This window comes from Candoia aspera, chromosome 3, assembly GCF_035149785.1.
Source record: "Candoia aspera isolate rCanAsp1 chromosome 3, rCanAsp1.hap2, whole genome shotgun sequence".
Taxonomy (NCBI): domain Eukaryota; kingdom Metazoa; phylum Chordata; class Lepidosauria; order Squamata; family Boidae; genus Candoia; species Candoia aspera.
The window spans coordinates 49,060,807-49,087,608 of NC_086155.1; the positions used below are offsets into that span (position 1 = coordinate 49,060,807).

The 26,802-nt window shown below is 41.3% G+C and overlaps 1 protein-coding gene across 2 annotated transcripts in view; it reads right to left on the minus strand.

Annotated features, from left to right (window-relative positions):
* DEF6 (DEF6 guanine nucleotide exchange factor) overlaps nt 1–21,327 on the minus strand; it is a 64,982-nt gene extending 43,655 nt beyond the window's left edge. For both annotated transcript variants that reach the window (XM_063297602.1, XM_063297601.1), the window contains exon 1: nt 21,144–21,327. In XM_063297602.1, coding sequence (XP_063153672.1) covers nt 21,144–21,239 — 96 coding nt within the window. In that variant the 5' untranslated portion in view covers nt 21,240–21,327. The remainder of the gene's footprint in view (nt 1–21,143) is intronic.
* Between the last annotated feature and the right edge of the window lie 5,475 nt (nt 21,328–26,802).

The following is a 26,802-nucleotide window of genomic DNA, read 5'->3' on the forward strand; positions in this document are numbered from 1 at the left end:
CATGTTTGGGAGAAGGAGGCATTTGCCGTAAAAGCTGCATTGGAAGCTTGGCGGCATCTGTTGGAAGGGGCAAATCATCCCTTTGAAGTATGGACTGACCATAAAAACTTGGAGGCTCTTAGTACCCCTCGAAAACTGAGCCCCAAACAGGTTTGTTGGGCTCAATTTTTCAATCGATTCAATTTTCAGTTCAAATTTATTCCAGGGAAAAAGAACTTCTTGGCTGATGCCTTGTCAAGGCAACCTCAGGACTCTGGGGCAGCGCCAGATGTGGTAAGCACCCTATGGACGGCGCCCCAATTGGGCATGCAGGCTGTGACGCGAAGCCAAACGCGCGCGCAGCAGCCGCCCACCACAAGCGCTGTTCAGCCAAGTGCTTTGTCAATTCCCTCCCAGTTGCAACAAAAGTTTCTCAAAGAACTAAAAACGGATACTTGGTTGCTTGCGAATAAAGACAATGTTACTTTTGACAGAGGCTTCGCTTGGAAATCCGACCGCCTCTACGTTCCTGAAAGCCTCAGAAAAGATGTGTTACTACGTTCACACGATGACAAACTCGCAGGTCATTTCGGGTTTGTAAAAACCTTGCACCTCGTTCGGAGGCAATTCTGGTGGCCCACATTACGTAAAGATGTTAAAGACTACATTGCCTCCTGCACTGTTTGTGCAATGTCCAAGCGCAAGGCGGGCAAGCCCCAAGGACTGCTGCAACCAGTGGCAGCCCCTTCTTCCCCTTGGGAGGAAATCTCCATGGACTTTATTGTCGAGCTACCGCCCAGCCAACGCAAAACGGTCATTTGGGTGGTCAAAGACTATTTCTCCAAACAGGCTCACTTCATCCCTTGCGTGTCCATTCCGTCGGCACGTCAATTGGCTCGCTTATTCCTTGTACACGTGTACAGGTTACACGGATGTCCCTCCCGCTTGATTTCGGACAGAGGTACACAATTTACCTCGCAATTTTGGCGGGCGTTTCTCAAGCTGTTAGGCACGAAGCAAGCCCTGTCCACGGCTTGGCATCCTCAGACGGACGGGGCCACTGAGGCGGTTAACTCTACTTTAGAGCAGTACCTTCGAGCTTTTGTGAATTATCAGCAGGACAATTGGGTAGACCTCTTACCGTTTGCTGAAGTGGCTTACAACAATGCAGTGCATCAAAGCACTGGCCAAACCCCATTTCGGGTAGCTCAGGGTAAAGACTTTGTACCTATCTCTGATCTACCACAACCTCCAACAGCTGCAGTCACTCCAGATGATTGGACAACACAACTGGCTGACTCCTGGCCAATGATTCAAAAGGCATTGGCTGATGCTCAAGCGGATTATAAATTGTATGCTGATCGGAAGCGGGCCCCCCAACCTGCATTCCAAGTTGGGGACTCGGTGTACCTTTCTACCAAGTTTATCAAGTCATCACAGCCTTCAAAGAAACTTGCGCCTAAGTTTGTGGGTCCTTTCCCGATTATCGCTCAGATTAACCCTGTGACTTTTAAACTTGACTTGCCTCATAACCTTAAACGCTTACACCCTGTTTTTCATTGCAGCTTACTCAAACCGACTATTCCTTCTGACCGCTGGCATCGTCAACCTCCACCTCCCACCCCCATCATGATTGATGGTCAGCAACACTTCGAAGTTAAAGAAATTCTGGACTCTAGACGCCTTCGCAATACTTTGCAATACTTAGTTCGTTGGAAACATTTCCCTCATCCAGAGTGGGTCGCTGCACCAGATGTAGCTTCCCCTGTTTTGGTGGCCCGCTTCCACTCTGCTTATCCCACAAAACCGGGTCCCTAAGTCTATTTTTAGGGAGGCGGTATGTCATGTTCGCCGTTTCTATGTCTTTGATGCATCGTAACGTTTCGCATGTCATTAATTGGATGCGTGTTTCATCTTTCTGGGGAGGATGGGAACGGTTATCTTTTGGCTTTGCTTTGGAATGTATTTGTATTATCTACTGCGCTCAAGGTTACTTTCCCAGGCTAGCAACTCTGACGTTTGCTAGCACCTGTGCCGGGCGGGGCTGTTACGAGGGAGGCGGGATACGTTTGCACCAAGGGTTTAAGTTTGTATTTGGCGCGCTTTTGCTCATTCTCAGCTTTCTCTGTATTTGTCTTTAGTACTCTAATAAATCAGATTTCATTTAGCAGCCTCTTGTGAGTCTGAGTATTTGGGGCTAGGGCAATCATTACAGAAGGCTGCTCAGCTTGTCCTCTTCCTTGGTACCATCTTAGCTTATTTTGTGTGTGTCTATGTTTCCCTCTGTTTATGTTTTCTGGCATATTTTCTGAGCATATTTCCAACAGTGCTGCGGAGAGCCATCAATTATATCTTCTAAGAATGCTGTAGAGCCTATGCATTCAGAGATACATTTATAAAGACAAGGCACCAAGGACTCCACAAGGCACTTTGTTCTGCAGCCTGCCAACTTCCTACTACAGAAATTTTAATGTAGTTCTTTGCATGGTTTTTAAATGTATATAATGTATGATAAACTGCCCAGAGGCTTTGGGAGTGGGCATATACATTTGTAAAATACAGTAAAAATAAATAGAAGCATTCACCGACATTTTGTTGTCTATGGGCCTCACACTCCCAAACCCAGCCCTTTTAGTCTGGCATTTGGCTTCCCAGAGTTCAGCCAGCTCTTCTGTGTCTGTGTGCCTTCAAGTCAGTGTTGACTCCTCGTGACTGCCTGGACAAGTTCCTACAATTTTCTTGGAAAGATTTGAGAAGTGGTTTGCCATTGCCTGCTTCCTAGGGCTGAGGAAGAATGACTGGACTAAGGTCACCCAGTTGGCTTCGTGCCTAAGGTGGACTAGAACTCACAATCTCCCAGTTTCTAGCCTGATGCCTTAATCACTACACCAAACTGGCTCTTGGAAACTCACAAACAAAAGTTATGTGAATGCCAACAGTCATGGCCTCTACTGTTCCCCAATTAATAGCTTTTTCTTCAATTTTTTTGATTGAATCCCTCAAATTATTGGTTATCACTACAACTTGGGATGGCAAATGCCATATCACTAAGTATATCCCCACCCTTCCAGCATCTCAGTTCATGAAAGAGGGAACATACAAAGCCATTAGAGTAGAATCTCAGTTAACTGGCACCCATGGGGATTGGTAGATGCTGGATAAATGTAGTTTCTGGTTGTTTGAGGGTTACTATTAAAAATAGGCCCACCAAGTTTGGACTTGCCTTTCTGCTGGAGGGGGATCAGCCGATCCCTTTCTGGCAGAGGGGTGGGTTTGGGCTTGGTGTGCTGCGCCACACTGATCTGGTCCCTTCCTAGAGGAGGGGTGGGTTTGGGCTTACCTTTAAAAAGGTGGGTTTGGACTTGCCTTTCTGCTGGGGGGGGATCAGCCGATCCCTTTCTGGCAGAGGGGTGGGTTTGGGCTTGGCGTGCTGCGCCACACTGATCTGGTCCCTTCCTAGAGGAGGGGTGGGTTTGGGCTTACCTTTAAAAAGGTGGGTGTCATGAGTAAGGATGGCGAGCAGGGGGCTCCCATCCAGACTGTTAAGCGCATGCGTAGCACTGAGGAATTGGTCAGCCATTCAAAGAGACACAGATCGGGACCGCCTTAACCTTTGGGGTTTATATGTCTGGGTTTTTCCCACGCTTCTTCAGTTTGTTAGGATTCCTGTTATGTACTAGCAATAAACATTAGAGACCAGTTCCTTGTCTCAGCGTGTTTCCTGGATGTTAGGACAGTGGGTTTGGACTTGCCTTTCTGCTGGGGGGCAGTCAGGTCGGCGCGGCAGGTTTGGACTTGCCTTTCTGCTGGGGGGGTTGGGTCGGGTTGGCGTGCCAGGTTTCAGCTTGCCTTTCTGCTGGAGTGGGATCAGATCAGTGCAGCGTGCCAAGTTTAAACTTATCTTTCCACTAAAATTGATTTTATTTAAATGTTTATTTAATGTATTATTTCTTCATTTTTTTGTCAATTGTTTGAGAGTGCTGGTTGCTCGAGTTCCAGTTAACCGAGATTATACTGTATCTACTTTGTTCATAATTAAGTAAAATTTGATAAATCTACTGTGATCTTCCCATTTCCCTGTCTCTCCTTTTCTTCTAAGCTAAAAACCCCACTAAACATTTAAGCTCATCTTCATATGCAAGTTATCACTGCCTGATCATTTGGGTTGCTTTTTTCTGCATTTTTCCAGCTCTAAAATAGCTTTCTTTGAATGTGCCAACCACAATGGTGCATAGTATTCCAAATGTGATCACACACTTGTTAATATAAATCTGTGTTAACACTGACCATTCTCTTATCCTTTTCTTTCCTAAGAATCATCAGCATGGGTCTAAAGTTTTTAACTACAGCCATACTGTATATCTGGTTGACATTTGCATGGTTTCCTGGAATTTCCAAAAATAACCATTCGGGATCAAAACTCCAGAGAAATATTTTTGATTGCTGGATGCTTCCCTCAATGGTTTATGTAAATTTCTTCTCTTTGAATATGCAAACTATAGGGGGGAAAATGAAATTCTTGAAACTGTGAATCAGTTATACCTTTAAATCTATGTTTAAAGATTGGACTGGCTGATTTTTAAGTAAAGGAATAAGATCTATAATATTTTTGAACCTTACTTCCATCCCACTTTATCTTAGTATAGTTTTTATTAATACAAACACTCCTATAGCCATCAACAACCTTAATTTGCTCTAGATATAAAGCAATGAACAGCAATATTCTTTTCAAAACAGTGGCATTAGGTGAATTTTCACAATTTTTCTTTGTTCCACCAAACCAGTTCCCCTTTTTTGTAAGTAAGTTTATTGCCTCATGCTTATAAAAATATTTTATAAAGCTAGTCTATTTTTATAGCTGTTGGATAGATGTTTTCTTTACAATGAATTTATTTAACTTACTTTTATGGCCTCTATTACTGAAGAATTCTGCTTACAGTTTCAATAAAATATTTCCTTAAAACATTAAACATAAAGGAGTCTTGGCACTCTGAAGAATAACAAGCTTTTGTGAGCAAAGCTCACTTGATTACACATATTGGACCAAATTGGTTCTATAGTAGATTGTACAGTGGATGTCAAAATGGGTTAAGATGCCACAAAATTCTTATTTTTGCCATAATAGCCTGGGAGGAGACAAAGCCATGATATTTACCAATTTACTTTCTTCAAAAAGCAAAAGGTAAACTGCGAACAAAAATATGAAAAATAAATGTTAACATTAACTATGATTTTATCAATTTATTTTATTTATTTCTTTAATTTATATAGCCCATCTCACTCAAATGACTCTGGGTGGCTAACAAGGATTATAACACAGAAAAAACCCACAACACATAATCCTCAGCACTCAAGGATAAACAATAACAAGAGTCCCTCCTTGTGGGGGAGATGGGCGGTGCTAAAAATTTGATTAAATACATACATACATACATAAACCCAATCCATCAAAAAAAAAAAAAAAAAAAACACCACACATCGACAACAGCGGAGCCAATATACCCACCAGGCCCAAATGCCTGGGGAAACAGCCAGGTCTTCACAACCTTGTGAAAGGCTTAACAAGGTTGGGACCATCCAAGGGGGATGCTGTTCCACAGGACTCACTCTGTCACGGTGAAGGCATGACTCCAGGGTGCAACAAGATGGCACTGTTTGATAGAAGGTACCTGGAGCATGGCCTCTCTACGAGATTTGGTGGGGCGAGCAGAAACAATGGGAGAAAGGTGGTCCTGCAATTAGCCTGACCCCCTGCCATCTAGGGCTTTAAAGGCGATAACCAGCAGCTTGAACTGCATCTAAAAGCCTACTGGGAGCCAGTGTAGCTCATGCAGCAACTGTGTTATATAGGCATTATAAGAAATGCCAAAAACTGCCTGCACCACTGCATTCTGGACCAGCTGCAGCTTCCAAATACTCTTCAGGGACAGCCCCATGTAGAGCATTACAGTACTTCAAGCAGGAGGTGACTAAGGCATAAATCACCATAAGCAGGACCTCCCAGTCTGGGAATGGTGCAGAAGACAAATCTGTGCAACTGCCCCCCCCTGCTCTTTGAGCAAGAGCCAAGAGTCCAGGAGAACCCCCAAACTGTGTACCAACTGACTAGGGAAGTATACTTCCATGCAGGGCAAAAGACGGAAAATCCCCAGAGCAAGGAACCTTAAAACCCACAGTCACTCAGTCTTGCCAGGATTTGATGACTCAGCTATCAGCTATTATTCACACACACTTACATTATGTGCTATGTAAGACATCAATCAAGCGAGACAAGTGCAAAGTTTTTTCATGGAGATGAAAGAGGCATTCAGGGAACATGTGAAGGAGGTGCAAAACAATTGCAACTGTGAGCCTCATCCCCAAAGGATCAAGAAAATTACCCAATAGTCAGAGCAGGTCTGTGACCCTCCACTTTTTCTGTCTATGTAGTCCATTTAAATATACTATACACCTTAGCTGTGTTCAAGGAGTTAACCAGAGGAGCAAAGCCTTCTTCAGAAGTTGATCTGAAGAGGTGAAGGCTTGAAAATGGGTAGAACATAGGATTACATATTCAGCGCCACCTCCCCATCTCTCTGATTGCTCTATACCTTGCACAGGAGGAGGGTAGGCTTCTAGATCCATGGTGTTTCTGTCTGTGTTATTTTTTTACATTTTTATGTATTGGGGGCTTTCTGGCGTATTTTTCATAGGTTTAGCCACCTAGAGTTTCTGGGAATGGGCAGCATTCAAGCAAAATCTAAACACTATACATCCAGCTGAGATATTATAAGAATTGTACTTGTGTTTGCTGGAATGTAAGCACATCTCAACAAACAACCTGGGATCATAAAGCAGGAGCGCGAACTGCCCAGAGAGCTGTATTCATGTTCAAGTGAGTACAGCTATCCTTCAAATCAGGTGAAGGCTGGAGGGAGTAGGAGGCAAGGGTTGCCCACTTTCCCACTCTGGCATATTCAGGTAAATGCTTGAAGCAAGCTTGTAAAGTGATGGCTCCAGAAAACCAGTCCTTCTCTTCCCCCTCTTTTCCTGTTCAGCAAGGTAGGAAAGGGCAAAGACACAGGAGAATTTCCCTAAATCTTAAAGCAATGAGGGCCTAAAAGGAGGAGCTCAAGGCCTTTGCACACTAGATGGAGAGACCTAGCATTTAGCATGAATGTGCGAAGGACTTAATTCTGATGCAGCATGTCATGAGCCCACCAATCCTGAGCAGCAACTGAGACTGAGAAAGAGAGGAAAGAGCTGCTAAAGAGTTGCAGGACATTTTTCCACTAGTGCTTTATAGCATTTTGTAGTATCTTCCAGTTATCACTGATGTGATATTAAGCTTGTCCTCAGTACTGCTACACTGGCATAACAACACAACAGTCAGATAATGCTGGAAGACACTATAGATATAGTGAGGAAGCAGCCACAGAGGTGCTACACCCAGATAAAGGATCCTTCAATGAGTTTGAGCTGAAGCCTATCAGCCTGGAGGGCTCTGCATCCATGGACCCCTAATATAGCACCCCCTGAGTCAGATTACCTAAAAAAAAAAAAAATCACAGGCAAGGTCAGGTTGGGAGCTTACAGAAAGGCATGGTCGGTTCTCAGCCAGGGAACTGTCCCTTTAAAAGTTCACCATTTTTCATGAAGGCAGCAGAACCTGGTCTGGCCAGAAGGATAAAAGGCCAAACTGCACCCCAGCTTTCAATGAGTGCTTGGAGCTATCCAAGGTCCTGCAATCTTACAGTGACCCTACACTCCACTTTCATGGCCAAACTGCCCTTGAGTGATGGTGACACCCTGCAGGCAGCTGAAAAATTGAAACCATTTAAAAATGCACACAGCCCTACAATACATCTGCCCAACCTATTTGGGGCTAATAGACGTATTTGGAATATTGAGAACATGTGCTCTTGCAAAATGGGCTACAGGGAAAGACACATTCACAAAATGGCTGTCAGAAGGGACATGACCACTTATGAACCATTGATCAGAATACTACCCACCATCCTATCTACCACCGCCTCATTTCACAGGGTGCTCCCTGATGGAATTTTTAAAGGTTAATAAAAGAACTCCAAGCAGCAAACAGCAATCTTGCAGAGTAGAAGCGTGAACCAAAAAAGGAACTTGCACATTAAGCTTAATTGCGTTCAGAAATAAATTCAGTCTTCACACTGTAGTTAGAAAAAGAAAAATAGAGATAGCTTACTTTTATTCAGTAGATCTGGATACAGGTAGGTTCATAGTAGAAAGCATTTAGTCATCACTGGTTCTTGGTAGCAGAGGATGGTTGGGGGAGGGCTGCATTCCTGCAGCACCTCTGCCCATGCGGTAATGGAAACTGTTAATCTCCAAGCCCGAGGAGGAGGAAGAGGAACTCAGGTGACCCATGTGACATCCACAAGCACAACAGAGATGTGATTTGCTAGAGCGACCCCCTTAAGCTTATGAGACAATGCTGAGCTGATCCCTGATAATTCCAACACTCCCTAGTATCTTGTTTGCCTTTGTTTTGTTTTCTGAGTAGGTGAGCATACTTCCAAATAAAGCACTGGGCTACTGCCCCTATTGTTTTTATTTTCTAAGAAAACTATATGGGACACTTTGGGACCAAAAAGAATTCTTGGAAAAAAAGATGATATTGGATGCTGGCATTATGCTTTGCAGCATACCAGCTTCCTATTTCTTATTTTTATGTGTGTTCGTGTGTGTGAAAAAATCATGTTGGACCAATGGTGGGATCAAAGGAAGAATATATGGTCACATTGGAGCCCCAGATACTTTACTGGGACTTCCTGCAGAATCAATTCCTCTATGCAATCAGAGCTCTTACTCATCCAGATTCCTGGTTAAACTGAGGAGAATTTATCTAGGCATTTACAGCACCTAATGAAACCTAAGGCAAGAGCACCAGGGCACCATGCCACTTCTTGCTAAAATCCATTCATTCATTCACTCACTCACTCTCATTCCTTTTCAGTAGAACTGAAATCAAGAACATGTTCAATAAAGTACAATCCAGTAACTAAAATTACAAGGAGTAATTACATGTAAGGCTGTATGTATGTCGATTTTTAACTCCACTGTTTAACTTTAAAAAACAAACTAGAGATTGATTTTCTTAAAACAAATATTAAGAATTTAGAGCAGAGATCCAGAATATCCTTGAGAATGTTCCATACACATTGCCAAAGATACAGATTGATCCCATGGCTTCAGCCACATTGCCTTTGCATTGTGCTTTTGAATAGTATCAGTCATTTTCAATTCTTTTGTAGAGATTTTGTGCTATATGAGCAGGGAGGCTTAGCATCATTAGATTATTTTGATTCTACATCTACCAACACATTCCTCTCTATTGCATGCCCCTCCTCTACTTGTTTATATTTCTGTTCAAGGCAAGTCAATATTCAGTGAATGTCCAAACTTACTTGGCTAAAGCATGTATGATCAAATATGGGCTGATTTCAAAAGTAAGCTATGTGCTTCTTGCTAAACCTTTGCTGGCATTCCCACCCCCAGACAGAGTTTTGTATCCTGAATTGTAACAACATTTCCTCTATATGAAATCACTGGAAGGGCTGGAATGAACAGTGTTCTTTGCTCTAATTCATAACTGCAGCTGTGCTACTCCCAGTGGCTCCTGGGTAGCAGACTTGTTGATTATGGGTCCAGCTTAATAATTAGTTACTTTCAAATATCCATTTCTCTTTCTTTTTCTAGTGATGTATCTGGTCTTTCTAAGAACACATAACTTCAATGTTTTCACAAGGTTGCTATGGCTTCTGCCCAGTACAGGTGGACAGAAAACACAGTTCACTGGTATACAGTTTCATCATGTTTCATGTCTTCTGCAGATTATGGCTAAACTCAGTACAGTAATGTTCATCCTAAACTAGACAGCAAGCCAGCTTAAAGCTTGAGGCATTTGCTGATTTAATGATGAAGTTTAACCCTAGCATGATGGAATTGTTTGTTCACTATTATTCTTTGTCAATTCCAGTGTTGTCTTTCAGAGCAGAAGCATGATCCCGGAGAATACAGACTCTGTTGAGCAGGTGAAGGTCATGACCAGGAGGGCCTCTGCCCAGTTCCTACTGGTGCACCAGCTGCAGCCCTACTTGAAACAGGGGGCTCTCACTACAATTAATCTTGCCCTCATCACTACTTCATTAGACTACTGCAAAGTACTCTTTGTGGGGTTGCCTTAGAAGACCACTTAGAAAGTACAACTGGTGCAAAATACAGCAGCTCACTTATTCGCTAGCATTAGTCACTAATAATATATGACATCTGTATTATAGGCTCTGCCCTGATTGCTATTAGGTTTCCAGGTACAATTCAAAGTGCAGGCTTGACAAGACTGCCTTCTCCAGCAGGATTCAAAACATCCAATAAGTTCATCCTGGGAGAAACTCTCAATGATTTCCCACATTTGTGGGGTAAGGGGGGGGGCAATGCTAGGAGGGATACTTCTTAGTTATAGCTCTGGTACTCTGGAACAATCTCCCCCTAGAAATTAATTGGCTCAATCACTGAATGTTTTCCAGAAGCGAGTCAGGACAAAGCTCTTCCAGAGAGCTTTTGTGTTATAAAGATGTTGCTCTTTAATATGAACCTTATCCAAGTTTATGCTCCAACCCCTGATGCTGAAGAACAGGAGGTTGACAAGTTTTATGGTCAAGTTTAATCCAAAATTGACAGAACATGCAGGCAAGATGTGCTGCTTATGGTTGGAGACTGGAATGCCAACATTGGAAATATTAAGGAGGAAAACATAGTTGAATTGTATAGCCTAGAAAACTGAAATGAAGCAGGAGAATGATTTATCATTGGATTCTGCCAATCCATCATTTTTAACTGCTAACACAGTCTTCAAATACTGTACAGAATTTCTCTCTCACTCCTTCTTATACCAAAGAGAGTCAAAGCGAGGTAATCTTGAGTTTCTTTCTCACCCCCTTCTGTCTTTCTGGGTTAAGCTGATGTTTTTGTAATGGCTGTTGCATGCCTCCTTCAAGGCTATCTCTGTACTTCTCTACTTTAATTCCTGTACCTCATTGATAGGGAACCTGAAGAACTATGGAATAAAATCAAAGTAGTTGTTAAGGATGAATATGAAAAGAAGACTGCCAGAGCCAAAGAAACAGAATAAAGCAAGCTGGGTATCAGAACAAACAGTGGAAACTGCCAAGAAGAAAAGTGTAGCCAAAGCCAAGGAAGACAAGTATCTCAGGAAGGAACTTAACAAAGATTATAAGAGAACTGTTAGAAGAGAAAAGAAGCAGTATTACAACATATGTAAAGGTACTAAAGATGGAAGCAGACACAGAAAAACAAGGAAAATCTTGAAATGGCAGGATGTTAGGGCAGTGAACTTTAAACAGAACTTGGCGCCCTAGCAAATGCCCAGTCTTAACATTCCTGGAGTGTGCTACATTCAAAATGATGGTTTTGAAATGTAGATGACCAGGAATGAAACTTGAAATCTTTATACAAATTTACTGATAGACACTGCAAATTTGTGGATCTGTACTGATTTATACCCATTATAAATGAGGAGTGTTGAAAAAATGCTAATTGTGAGTCTCAGAGAAAGTTCCTCCACATATCTGATTGTGGATTCCCATGTACTTCAAGCTGACTGAGGGTATGATGGAAGAATATAGCCCTACTGCTTCAGGCAGGTGGTAGATAAGCATTCTGGCCACTTCCCTTATCTTTAGCATACTGGACTTGTTCTCTAAGCTGAATGAGGAATTATATTTGGCTTTTGTGTGGCGCAGAACCAGGCTCTAAAACTGGCGCCAGCATGAGTTGGGGCGGAATGTTTAATGCAAGAGGAGAATGACAGCTCCTTTTCTTCCCACTGTCTGGGGATGCTTTGAGACGCTGCTGAGTCTGGAATGATCCTTCTGGCTTCAGTCCAGAAGCTTGCCTAGAATGCTAAAAGGTGAAAAGATGCTTTTTTTTTTTTTTTTAAGAGTAAAGGGTGAGTTTCCAAAGTTCTGTACATCAAAGGGAAGAAGTGCCACTTCAGTGTCAAGATAGAAGGCAGTCTTCAGAAATCTTCAACAGATTTGGTCCATGCTTGGTTAAACTGACTTTAATGCCCCTCCCCAAAAGTTTCAGTGCCACTTGAGTAAGGGTTTCAAAGCCCTGGATTTAGGATTGTCCACAGAGGGGTCAAAATAGTCAAGGTGACATCTGTAATGGTGTAATCAAAGCCCTGCCATTTTACATGTGTTGCATGTTCAATCCACATAAAAAAGGGCTGGGTTCAATCACATGGTCACGGTCTCCATCTTGACTTTTTTGATCCCCTCAGGATACCCCTGCTTGGATTTTAAGTAGAAACTGAGAAATCCATACTGTAATAAAAGCATCACATCTCTGTCAGATGATGGAATAGCAGCGTGCCTATGTTCTGGACCCAAAGCACCTGGGCATGAGTTGTTTCTACCAAGGGCACATTGTGCAGTTTAGCCATCCACTGTTTCCCAAACAAGTTCCCTGTTTAGAATAGAATCAACATTAACCAACATTATAGATTTAGCACAAAGTTATGAGAAAAATTTTAGCTCATGTGGTTGTTATAAGAAAAAACAGGATCATACCATGTGCAGAAAAAAGCAGTCCTTCAAAGAAGATTAGGGAATAAATATACTTGAAAGCAGAATAATTGTTGAGGGGCAACGGCATGCAGGGTTCAGGCCATAGCATTTCCATTCAATGGGAACAGTTAGTAACAGGGGATGGGGAAGACTTTTATATGAGGACCCTGAACAGCCACTTCCTCTCTGAATAGATCAGCTGTTCCCAAGTTTTTTCTTCTTGCAAACCACTATGTCATCATCAAAAGCTTTGGAAGACCATCACATTAGACTGTACTAATGTGGCAGTTACATATACCATGAGTACATTGTACTCATGGCATATGCAACTGCTCCAGATGGCATTCATGGGACCCCAGCACTACATATAGTAAAGGTAAAGGTTTCCCTTGACGTAAAGTCCAGTCGAGTCCGACTCTAGGGGGCGGTGCTCATCTCCGTTTCTAAGCCTTGGAGCCGGCGTTGTCATAGACACTTCCGGGTCATGTGGCCAGCATGACGACTCGGAACGCCGTTACCTTCCCGCCGAAGCGGTACCTATTGATCTACTCACATTTGCATGTTTTCGAACTGCTAGGTGAGCAGGAGCTGGGATTAACAACGGGAGCTCACCCCGCTACGCGGTTTCGAACCGCCGACCTTCCGATCGACAGCTCAGCGGTTTAACCCGCAGCGCCACCGCGTCCCTAGCACTACATATAAGCACATTAAAAATAATATAAAATTGACACATGCTGGATCACTTGCAGTTCTTTCATGACATGCAGTTCCTCAAGACTGGGAAGTAGACAGTTGTGGAGGAGATAAACAGGGTCTCAGGAGAAGCTGACAATTACCTGCCCATTTCACTAGCACATTCTTAAGAGGTATAGCACACTGTCATAAATTATAGAGCTGAAGAATATTTTGTAAGCCATCTAATCCAATCTCCATTCCATAGGAAATCCAGAGCTAGTCTACTTACCTTCTGCTTGAAGATCTCCAGTAGAGTACCCACCACACATTAATAGATTATAGGAACATTTCAGTACTGGAACTATCAATATGTTTTGACCAATGCTTCAGCACAATCTAACTTTTTGTAATTTAAGACCAACAGATTTCTTTCAGGCTTCGGGGATAACAATAAGATTTTACCCTTTTCTTTGTGATACCTATTCAGTTATTTCAAAAATTTTACAACAGTTCTCCAGATGCAGTTTAACTATTGCAATAAAAAACAGAACATACAGATACATTCACATTTTAGATTATGGTTGCACTGAAAAGTAGGTCAGAACATTTATAATTTTATAAATAGATAAAGTTTTTCCACTCTATCACTATATAATTAGCTCCACAAATCAACCTTTTCCACCCATTTGCTATTTTAAATGAAAGGATAATATAACATCTATTTGTGTGCCAGAAGAGCACTTTAAATACTGAGCCACAGCTGAACCTGCAGGTGTTACATCTATGGGGGAATCTCTTTTCTGTGAAGGACCACTGATACACAGGAACAAAAATGACACAATGGTGCTGTCAGAATGAAGACAGAACAGGCTCTCAGAATTATTCTTCTCTTGCAGTCTCTGTCTCTTCCCACATAAAATTAAACAGGAAGCTAAAGATCCTTCTGATCTGGGTACCACAAATCTACTGGCCAACTTGACGGATCAAATCTCCTTGGGCCTCTGATGTAGGAGGCCATTTTGCAGCCCAGACACCCCTTCCCCTATGTTCTCTGCAAAACTGCAGAAGCTCCTGAAGTTGAGAGAAGCTCCTGTTTCTAGTCTCAGCATGTAATGAAGCCTATTCTTTTTCCTAACAGAGAGTTGGTGGGGTAGCTTTTCCTGCATGCTAAACCATGCAATAGACAATGTGCCAGAACCAGTACACTTTGAAAAACTACCATATCTTCTAAATTCTCAGGGACGCAAAAGAGGTTTAGGGGAGGAGCTACAAGCAGTGACAGTCACAAACAATGATCAGCTACTGAGCTAAGCTAAAATCTGTGGACATTCTCCTAACAAAGAATACTATTAATGAGATTCTCAACGGATGGCTCATCCACAACAATGCTGCTTCTATCTCCATATTGTCCTGCCTATTTTGTGATCAGTTTTTGCTCAAAAAATGGGGGGTGGGGGAGTGAAGAACATAGAAGCATATGATCAACAACAAGTGGGAGCATAGACTGAGATTAAATAGTATATCTGAAACATTTAGGCAAAACAGATTTCCTTCTGCTATCACCAATTCTGTAGTTAAAACAGACAATTCATTTAAGTTTACTTCAACTTCTGCCCAGAAGCTATACTGATTGATTCAAAGCAAAATTTAAATGTGGAGTTAATTACATAGGTTAAAATTATGATGCACTTTGATTTTTATTTGGTAATTTTACATCCATGAGTTTAATAGATTCTCTACATTCAGCACGAAGTCATAGCATTCACTAATATTTTATTTCATTAAGACCATATTGCCTTAGTGGTATTCTACAGCCCTGACGGGTTATTATCTTCACTTAATTTTGTCCCTCCAATATGTTCAGGGTGGCATACACGGTTCTCCTCTCCCATTTTATCCTTCAAACACGCTTATTCTTGCAACATGCTTCTGTAATAGTCCAAGGAATGAAAAAGGGATTAGCCCATGGTTTCTTAAAAAATTGAGAACATGTAATGGTATGTGGGAATGATCTTGGGAGACAGGGCAATGAGACACAGCCAAGGCAATGGTAGCTAAGGCAGCTTAGCCCGCAGCAGGAATATGAGTAGGGCAAGAGGCTCTGAAAAGACCCTCTCTAGTTTCTTGGGCTGTAAAGGGGACGGGGGAGAGAAATACTTTCAGACTTGCAAGATTCTGTCAATGTAGCCTTACAATAAAGTACAATTAGCTCATCTGGTCATGTTTCCTGTCTGGTCTACCTTGTAAGGCTGACAGAATTGGAGTATATTTTTAGTGTTTTATTGTTGTGAAGTATTACTGTAGCCACCACTGTGCTTCAACACTCCATAAACAGCTCCGAGACTTTACACCCAGAATATTATAATTAAATGAATAATTCAATAATTATGAAATAGTAAATAATTCAAATAAATAAAATTAAGGAGTTAGCAGGAATATTTTAATAATCAGCTGAACCAAGCAGGGCACTTAATTCTTGCACATCCTTATTAAAACAACAGGTAGCAGGCACCATCTTGTTCTACCCCTCTGAGATAGTGAAGAAAGGACAATGCTTCTTCTAAAATGATACCTCTACAGAAAATGGACATACAAGTTAGTGAAGAAAGCATGCCCCTATTTGTTAAAACTGGAGGATAAGTCTAGATGAAACAATAAACTAGTCTTGTCATGAGTAAAACTCCATTTTTGTTTAGTATTAAATCCAAACAAGAATTCCCAGTACATTAATTTCCTAGCAAGTGGAAATCTGAAGTCAAGGTTTAGATGGATGTTCTGTTTTACTTAGCTACAATTCTGAAGAACTGGGTTATCATTTCATGTAAACTGGACCCCTGTGCTCTCCTCAAATACTATTTTTAAAAAATCAGCACAATTACAGCTGACACAACTATATTTTTAGATTAGGTGTTAACTCTAATTCAGTCAATTAAAACATGTGAAAACAGCACAAATTAATTTAGAGCCATATTTAGCTTTCCCATGATAATTTTGCTACAAAGTAAAATATTTTACCTGGCACTAATAGGTTAGATCAGAAATGTCAAACATACAAACTGTAAAAAAAAGTAAATTTAGGAAAGAGAGAAAGGACAGATCAAGTAAGACCTGTCTTGTTGCAACATGCAAAATGTACAGACAACGAAACCATTCTGCACTTGCATACCCCATCTTTCTATTAAAAATTATAGCAGTGAATGCAGTTGTACTACGTTAAATATTTTCCTATAATTTCAGCTTTAAAAGCTTTTAATTTCTCGGTCAATCTATTATGAAGAATAAGGTTCTAGAAATATGCAGTATAGAAGAGGTACAAGTCTAAATAAATGATAGTCTGTAAAAATTAATGAGTGTTGAGTTGGAGCCTGCGTGGAAATGCTTCAAGCCACATTCGCTAATTCTACACAAAGAAAAGCTCTCATTTTTCCATCTTGAGTGGGCAAATATCTGACATTATTTTCATGTTAGATGTGCTGACAAAACAGGAGATAATGTTCTCAAGTTATAGATGATGGGAACAGCTAATAATTTTGGATAGTTACAGAAATAGCAAAAACCTGTGAAAAACCTCAAAGGAAATGGTTACTTTAATAAATGTAGGTTAGTGCAAGCGACACAACTTGCAGAAAATATAATTCATTTCACATTTACCATGAACAGGTAAATTTGTGGGGACAGTGGACACATTTGAAACTATGAGAGTATATCACAGATGCTCTCACAAAATGGCTGTCACGTAGATAGCATGCCAGTTCGTAAAATGATTGTTACAGTGGGCATGGACAGTCACAAAATATCTTTTTATTAATAGACAAACTGGAAAAGTTGCTTGCTGCTACTTAGCCCAAGATGCTACCTACTAACTCACCTTTTTTTCTGTGAAAAAGGAAAATTCCCTATTTAGGATTTTAAGGAAAGGAATAAAAAAGAAAACTGGCAATATTATATATAACTCTGTGGTATGCCCATCTGTGGAATGCTATCTCCATTTCTAATCATTAAAGAAATCCTGCAGAAATACAAACCATTTTTTTTCAATGCTATAAAAAGCAGTCGGATAGAGATGCGGTGGGAGTGATTCCATTATGGCCACCAAGCAACTCCATACTTACTCCATGACAGCTTTCATCCCTGGCTTTCCAAACTCATCAGTCTATGGAGACAGGCTTCAAAACATGAACTCAGAAACTCTCAGTATAGTTTTTCAATGTAGACTGAAGAAACACACTGCACAGATCCTAGATATGTGATCTCATGCTGTTAGGATGACTTTTCTTTATTTAGAAGAGTTATTTTATGTTTAACAACTGCATGTCATTTCTGGCAGCTTTGGTAACACAGCACTGGCAATGTCTAGTAACAGAGTCTACTAAACTGAGTAGACCTGGCTTCTGAAGAATGTGAACACCTTGTCTTATTCTTTTTCTTAATAAGCCTATTGGCCATATCTGAGTAGACCTGGTATCTAAATGACTGTTTTCCAAATACAAATAAAGTCTTGAACTCTTTGCATGGTCTGTTCACCTGTTCCAGTCCTTACCACATTATTTTTACTATGGAGTTTACACTCCCCTTGCACTTTTACCAAGCCTAGATAGCAACACTGGGCCGTACTGCAGAGTATCATACATTAACTCCCCTTCTGCTACCAGAATCAATATACCACCAGGCTACTTAACTGGCTGGAGAAATGCGTCCTTTCCCACCAGTAAATCATGAGTATACCAGTGCCCCCGTTTGTGTTCCTCAGCAGCTGGTATTCAAAAGCATGCTGCCCCCAAATTCAGGAAGGGCACACATCATGACTACCAGCCATTGATAGCCTTACCCACAGTGAATAACCCCATTTTAGCACCTTCTGAATTGCTGCACAGGCTTCGTAAAGACAGTCAAAGTAGTATATAAACAAGCAACAGGAAGATACCCTGTGGCATGTTCCATGTATTGCACAATCTCTTATTTTTTAAAGAAATATTATTTGCTGACAGAACTGAGCATCTGTTTATCTTCTTTTGTTTTTAAAAAGAAAAAGAGAAGCACTGAGGACTATTCAGATATTAACTGCAACTTGCCTAAAGAGCTCTATACTTAAATGCAGGCACTTCCTACAGACCATCAGCTGAAAAAGTTAATTACAACTTGGATTTTAGATTTAACCAGTGGTCTGTGCCAGTAATGGCGAACCTATGACACACGTGTCAAAGATGACATGTCACAATGTTTTGGGTGACATGCCAGCATTCACCAACACCTGACCACAACTATTCTCCCTGTTTGAGTTACCAAAGGAACTGAATGAACAAAAGGCACTGCAACTCCCCCTACTCACTCTATCTCTGCCCTTTTAGCTGCCCTGTACCCTGCTTGCCACGCCCCGGGCACCCCACCCCAGCCCAGTCCCAGCCACAGTTGCCCTCACCACCTCCGCAACCCCTGCTGCCCTGCCCTACACCAGCGCAGCTCACCTGGCCATCTTCTTGCTTCCTCTTGTGCGAAGCTGGTGCCTGCAGAAGCTGCTTGCAATTTGCAATATTTCCCCTTCATGCAATATTGCAAATTGCAAAAATATTGCAGTTTGCAATATTTCCCCCTTTGCACAAATTGCAAGCGGCTTCTCCAGGAACCAGCTTTGGGCAAGGGGGCAATACTACTACTAATTATTGTTATTGCCCCTTCGTGCAAAGCCGGTTCCTGGAGAAGCCATTTGCAATTTGTGCGAAGGGGAATGCCTTGGCGCCAAGGGGCACCTATGAGTGAAGGGGCGTGTTCGGGGGGGTGACACACCAGCAGAGTCAAGTTAGGGATTTTCTGAATTTTTGTTACGCCAAGCCCAACACTGCTCTATGCATTTCATTTATTCAGTTTTAATTCTATGAAACAATACATTTTCAAAATGATTTTTCCCTAATGGATAAAAGAACAGCATAGATAAAAAAAAAAAATTCCTGCTCATATCATTGACTATTATAAATATTTAAATGGGCCTATATATTGTGAACACTTCCTGAAAGTAGAAATCCCATTGTTTATCAACATATAAAGACTGTTTTATCTCTTATTGATAACTCTAGCAATGCTGTTACAGTTTATATAAAATAAACCACAATGAATGTTCAAGCCACGTTTCTGAAGACACCCGACACAGGTCACTTTATTTCAACTGATGATTTAGGCCTCAGCGTCTGGAGGACAGATAATTTGGGAGTGCATACCACTAGGAGATCCACAATGTAAGAAAGACAGATGTATGCCAAAATAAATCAAATAATATAATGTAGTGTCCTAAGGGAAGGAAAATTGCATTTGAACTTCAGATTCAAAAATATCAAATAAATCTTCCAGCTACAACGTCTGAAATGGTTATGCCTACTTTACAGCATTCAGATTAAAGAATAGAAATTGCTAGCTTGCTAACACAAGCATATAAAATAATTCCTGTCAGCACTATTCCATGAAGTAACAATGAGGTAATGGGAGCAATGGCTCAGAACTGAGGGTTTTGCCCTCACCCTTTCAAGCCCTGCTTTCTCTCTGCGAGCCTAGTAAGCACAAACTGAAGTAGGCCTTCAATGAGGTTTCTTTTCATGCTAGCTGCTTAAAAGCCCAATATGTAAACTCACACACATATACTAGAAACACATTAAAGATTCTGCTCTTGGATCTGCCCAAGTGCCACGTTCTGATAATCCTAGTCAACTCTAACTAGAGAAAGATGCGGTAAAAACCTTTGGAGAAAAGTGCAATCCAATCTCAAACTCCAATGCAAGACAGAATTTCTGTAGAAGTTTTAAAACAGCATATTTGCATCCGAAAAGCACAACTGACATGTCATGTCCCTGGGGTGCAAAAGTCTGCAAGAACATCTTGTGACTCCAAAGAGCAGCAGTGTGGGAGTTTTCTGGAGTGCTGAGGACTGGGGCAGCTGCACAGTGCTTGCATTCTTTTGACACTGTGGATAATGGTCCAGAATGACCAAACCAATTTTCCATTGGTTCAGTTCCATTATGTAAGAGAATAAGGAAAGGCAGCCTCTTTTATATCATTTAGATGCATCTGCTTAGCGCTGATTTCACAAGGTGTCACTGCTATTTGTATCAAACTAGATTTCTATTTGCCCTACTTTTCTTGCACCTATTTACATCTCATCTTCTTCTCCCACATCTGACAAGACCCCAGCCCTAAATTTTACATCCGAGCACCACCCTTGCTGCTATTGAAAAGTTATAATGCAGGAGGAAAAGGTTATTTTTTTCCCTCTAAACAAAATAGTCTTGTTACTTCCACGTAAGATCTTTCACACTCGCCTAGCCGGTTACCACGGGAGGAAGGAGCAAATATGAACACTTTTGTAAAGGAAAGAAATAACTATCAGTCGCTGTAGAACAGTTGCTCCGCATAGGAGGAACCTCTTAGATTGATCAAAGCTAGTTTCCACAGAATCATTACGATATTTGCTTTTTGCAACCAGATTTTTTTTCAACAACACTTCATCGAGGGTTTAAGGGAGCAAAGGACGCAAAACAGGATGGAAGATAATACTTGTTTCTTCAACTGACATCTCCCGCCACGACTGAAGAGAAACAAAGGGTTGTTACAAGACGACAGGATTCCAGAGTGTTTCCACGAAAACAAAATAAATAAATAAAACCTTGACTTCCCTATCTTTGCATGGAAGATATTTTTTTTAAATTTGATTTTGCCCTGAAATCGCCTCCAAACCCGCAAACTGCGCGTCCACTCAGCTCCCGGAGCAAAGCTAGCAGCAGCAAAGCTCGCTGCGCGCTCTTCTGACAAGCACGCCGCCTTCCTCGCGCTGGCACGACTCACGCCCTTCCCGCCCGAGTCTCAGCGGCTCTTGCGCGTCGCTTGTTTGCTTTTACTTACTTTCAGCTGAGATTTGGAGACTTTGCCGCTTTTCTCCGCGTCCAAGGCCGTGAAGGCGTACCAAATAGACTTTAAGAGCTCCGTCCGCAGCTCCATGATGCCTCCGGGCCAGGGCACCAGGCACAGAATCTGCTCGCTCAGCGGGGAGGAACCTCCCTCCAGCGGTGGCCAAACTCTCAGAGCGGCGCTCCTACCACGCGCAGCAGCCGGCGGGGCGAGCTCTGGAGCTGCAGCGCCTCCTCCTGGTCGTAAATATTAACCCTCCTCTTGGTCCGCCTCGCTGGCCGCCTTCTCCCGGTAAGTTGGGTTTGTTTTTCAGTCGGCTGGAAAGGTAACACATACTGTACAAAGAAGAGGAAGAAAACTTCTAATCTCGTTAAATCCCAAGGAAGTGTCGAATGTAGGTCAGGCGAGCAAGGTTCCGGCATCCCTCAGTCTTCCACGTCCGGGTTGCGTGCGTGCTTACTCCGGAGTAAGCTTACTGATTTTAATATAACTTGTTCAATTAGTCGAAGCTTGGAAATAAATTGGGCTGAATTTAGTGGGACGCGCATCGGAAGAAGAGTTTTGCTGGCCATTACTTGTAGAGCCAAAACGGCACCATCCAAATAAAACTGGGGAACAGGCGGTCTCAAAAAGATACTGAAAATGGGACGATACTGTTCAAAAAACTGTAGGGGGAAAAGGTGGGATGGGGGGCAGCCCTATGTGGACTGAGCATGCTCAACGGCCAGTCAATGTTGAGCAAGGGAGGGACAGAGGATGGAAAAGGGGCGGAAATAGTTTCTGGAGATAGGAATGGAGTGTCAGTAGCTGTAATCATCACTTTGGGGGAAAATCTGTTTCCTTTTACTCATTCGCGTTATCTTCGAAGCTTAGCGGTAGATTGCGGTTGTGTTTCTGTGAAAAACGTGTACTCAGCCCCAACTATGTAGGCAATGAAAATACAATTTTAAAGAAGTATTTTAATCCCGTTTCTCACAGGTATTGTCATTAAAATCACACTAAGATGCTGCTTTTCATTTGTTTATAGCACCAGCTCTTGTTTGGAAATTGCAAATGCAATCCTATATGAGTACTCTAAAGTAAGGCTTATGGGCCTTGGACTGTAATGTAAAACTCCACATTATCTACTTAATCATTGGGAGTAAATCCTGTTTTAAATACTGCTAGGATTTATTTAGATTAAACATCCACATGCTATTAATATGCTCAAATATTTAAATACTACAGCTTGCAAATCCTTTTAAAGAGGTTCCCCCCACCACGTACAAAGCATTTACAGTATTATTGAATTATTTGAATTGGTAAAGCGTCCTTGTCTTGTTCCAAGGCCATGCTATTGCTGGTTCTTTCAAAAGATTTACCTTGCTCTACTGAACCCCAAGATCTGGAACCATGGGGCACTTCAGCAAAACGTGATTTGTCAGGCTGTGAGAAAACTTCTGGATAGTGTCTCAATTACAGTATTAAAGTAAGTCCATTTTTCAAAAAATGGGAAGTAGCTTCTGTTTATTAGCAATGGCCTAGTTTTTTCTTAAGTGGCATTTTACTAAATATATCACTTATGCTTGTAAAGGTATTTCATATTTAGGTAAAGGTAAAGGTTTCCCTTGACGTAAAGTCCAGTCGTGTCCGACTCTAGGGGGCGGTGCTCATCTCCGTTTCAAAGCCTTGGAGCCGGCGTTGTCCATAGGACACTTCCGGGTCATGTGGCCAGCATGACTCACGGAACGCCGTTACCTTCCCGCCGAAGCGGTACCAATTAATCTACTCACATTTGCATGTTTTCGAACTGCTTGGTGTGCAGAAGCTGGGACGAGCAACGGGAGCTCACCCCGCCGCGCGGTTTCGAACCGCCGACCTTCCGATCGACAGCTCAGCGGTTTAACCCGCAGCGCCACCGCGTCCCTCATTTCATATTTAATAGTGTCATTAGGATTTCTATGACCTAAAATGTTAGAAATATGCAATCATTTATGACCTTAAAACTGTTTAAATATGACCAATTAAACGAAAAATACAACTTTTAAAACAAAAATATGACTTTACAATTTTTCTGAAATTAGCACCCAATTTTTAAAAATCTCTTACACACACACATTAAAAGATGTATTCTTTACTTCCAGTGCAGACGTGCTAGTATTGAAGGAATCAGATGAACATTTTGAGAATAAAATGGTCATTCCTGGATTAGTTTTCATTAACAGCAGAATTGCATTGGTTGACCACGTGCATCTTGAGGCTACCAAACTCAAAACTCCTTCTGTTGTCCACCATTATGTTCTTGTATCTGGAGAAACTCCATTTGACATCACAAGAGGTTATAGGAACAAGTTTGAAAAAAGCAAACTCATCCGGAGAAAATTCTGGCTTGAAGTCTTCAAATTTTGCTTCAAGTCCATTTAGAACATTACTTATTTTGCAAGGTGTTGAATAACCCAGATTAGATTGCAGCACTCTTTGCAGTTTATCACTAATTTTTTCAGCCACTTTCCCCTTTGCTTGCTTTAAATCACTCTGTTTGTTTTACAGTGTTCAGTGCATCACTAAGTTCCATTCCTACAGTTTCAAGGTGGGTGATTGCTCTTGATAATCCACTGAAGTTAGATCCTATATACGCTAATTTTCCAGCCAAGGTTTCAGAAAAGGAATTTTGCACAATCTTGATGAAGATTCACAACAGTCAAATTCTTTAACTATCCTCTGCAAGGAAGCATAATTTGTGAAATAATATATAGCTGCATCCAGCCAAGTCCCCCAACATGTCACGACAGGTTGGGGAGGGAGAGCCAGTAGGAGCAATTTCTCTGAACTTTTGTACTGGAAGTGGAGCTTTAATGAACATTTTTTTCCCATTTGAAATTATCTTACCTACATCAGGATAGTTGCTTCGAATCTCTTCGGCCACTCTGCGTAAACCATGTGCAAGGCATGTGATATGGATCATTTTTGGATAAAGAAGTTTAAGTCCCTTGGCTACTTTAGTCATGTATGGAGCGGTATCTATTACAAAGAGAAGGGTATTTCCCCTTTTTACACCATCCATCCAGAGTAGTTTCATAGACTTGTCAAAGAGCATAGCAATAGTGGAATTGTTTACTTTTTGTAGAGTTTCATATGTTAGAAGAAATACTTCACCAGGCTTGTCACATTTCAGAGTGCCAATAATAACACTGGCTACATATCTTCTGTTTACATCACTTGTTTGTATTGAAACCCTTATCTTATTGTTGTCAACAGCAGATCTTATCATTCCTAACACATCTTCATAGCAGGCATAGATGTAATTTTTCCTTACAGTTGAGTCATTTGGAATCGGGTGACTGGTGTACTTCTCCAAAAAATGCCTGAGGCTACCACTATCTAATTTCCTTAAGGGAATATTTGAAGTAACCATCATTGTATAGAGATCCTTACAAAATTCTGACTGGGTATTTGGTGAACCTGCAGTTGAAGAAGCAGCTCTCTTGAAATGAGATGCTGCTTGTTCTCAGTGAAGGTAAATCCTGCTAAACAACTCTTGTGTTTCACAGTGTCACAATGTTGTTGAATATTAAAACGCTTTTGGGCCAATACCTTAACTTCACACCATTTACAAAACAAAATATCACTATCACTACTGAAAATCTGATCCCCAAATTCTTGAATAAGACGCTGTAATTTCACACTTGCTGAACATCTATTTTTAGGCATGTTGAAATCAGATTGCAGCTCTCACATGACTCCACCACCTCGAACACACACACTCCTGAACTGGGGAGCAAATGAGAAAAAGAAGAAAAAAGGCAAATTCTTTTTTTCAGGCCTGGTCAGGGGAGAAGCCTCTGCCTGCTGAAGTCATCTGAAAAAAGGTTGCTCTCCCTCTCTTACACACACACACACACACACACACACACACACACACACACAGCCCTGAGTTGGGGAGCAAATAAGAAAACAGAAAAACAGGCAAATTCTCACCTTTTTTTCAGGCCTGGTCAGGGGAGAAGCCTTTTCCCTTTCCCTCCCTCCCTCACACACACCCCTGAGTTGGGGACCAAATTAGAAAAAGAAAACAAAACAGGCACATTCTCACCTTTTTTTTCAGGCCTGGTCAGGGGCGAAGCCTTTGTTCCCGCCTCTCCCTCTCTGAGAACACACACACCTCCCTGAGTTGGGGAGCAAATAAAAAAAAAGAAAAAAAAAGCAGGCAAATTCTTACTTTCTTTGCTGGCTTGAACTTGCTGGCTTATCAGGAGGGTTGCCAATGACCAAAATTTGACCAAAATATGATGTTTGTTATAAAATTAAGCAGAAATATGACATAACATCTTTACAAAGTCAAAATATGACTTTTCAGGCAAAATAAAAAGCATCTAATTCTTACCAGATTACTCTAAAACATGTTTTAACTTACTTATAAATTCAAATAAAGGTTCCAGAAAAAATATGACATGTCATATAAATCCTCACCCTAGTCATTAATTATGGAAGAAAATAACACTTCTAATATTTTGATCACTGCAATCAGAATAGCAAGAAAAACAAGTCCAGTCTGTTTAGTCACATCAGAATTAGATTTGTGAATACATTAAATCATTGACTTCAACTGAAAGGGTTAAGTTCTCTTTTCTTAAAGATTCAGCCCAAAGTATAGTGTGATCCAGGACTTTTGGAAAAACAGGTAAGCTCCATTGAGCTCCTTTGACACTTTCTTTTCAGAGAACAGTGATTAGGATTGTACTCTGTTTCAGCTTGAAATATCTGATACCATGGTTGGATAAAATACAGCTTTTCTGTCCAGCTGTAAATTCTACTTCCATCCAAAAAATCAGACATTGGGAAGCAGAGAGAGCTAATTCTTCCCAACTATAGACCTTTCAAAAATTCCAATTTGGTTTGCAGTTCTACAAATGATGTGTAGAAATTTCATTCCACAGTTAAAACTTTGCATCCCATTTCCATGCATGCTTAGCAAATACTATTGTATTGAATAGGACTTTAGCAAAATGTTTTTAAGGTGCAGTCACACAGCCCCAACCCTAAGCAGAGATGGAAAGAGCAAAGCAATCTGAAGAATTCAGTGGATTTAGGCCTATTGCTAGCTTTGAATATGACTGCAACATGTTCTGTGCCTGCAATCTGTAAGAAAGCTACAGAAATTCTAAGAATGTCCTAGAATTAAGTACTAGCTTAGCCGGCAAGGTAGTTTTATTTTCAGACCCAGAAATATGTGTACAAAGCTAATTCTCTTCGAGATTAAAACATTACTTGGTGTAACCATATTTTTTTTCCTATGCTTTTCATCTACCAAATAATCCACAGTTCCATGCCTTTGTTTTTAATAGGCATCTAACACTCAGTTAAGCATATAAAGCTCATCTTTATTTTCACAGTATGGAAAAAAACCAGCTAATTTTTTTGGTCAGCTTTCTGTTGCTGAGCATTTATCAACTGCCAGCTGCTGACAGAGCTGTTCTCTGCCTCACTTGTTTTGCATCCTCTTTCATCTAGGATAGGTCCCCATTCTTAACTCTGCAGTGGCCAAGTGCCAGTTTCCAAATTTACTGGCTGCATTGCAGGATACTTATCTGGGAATTCCTCAAAGTCAGGCTGGTGTTGGAAAACCTAGCAGTAGTGCCTATCCACTTTCCTCCCTTTAAGGGAAAAGAAGAAA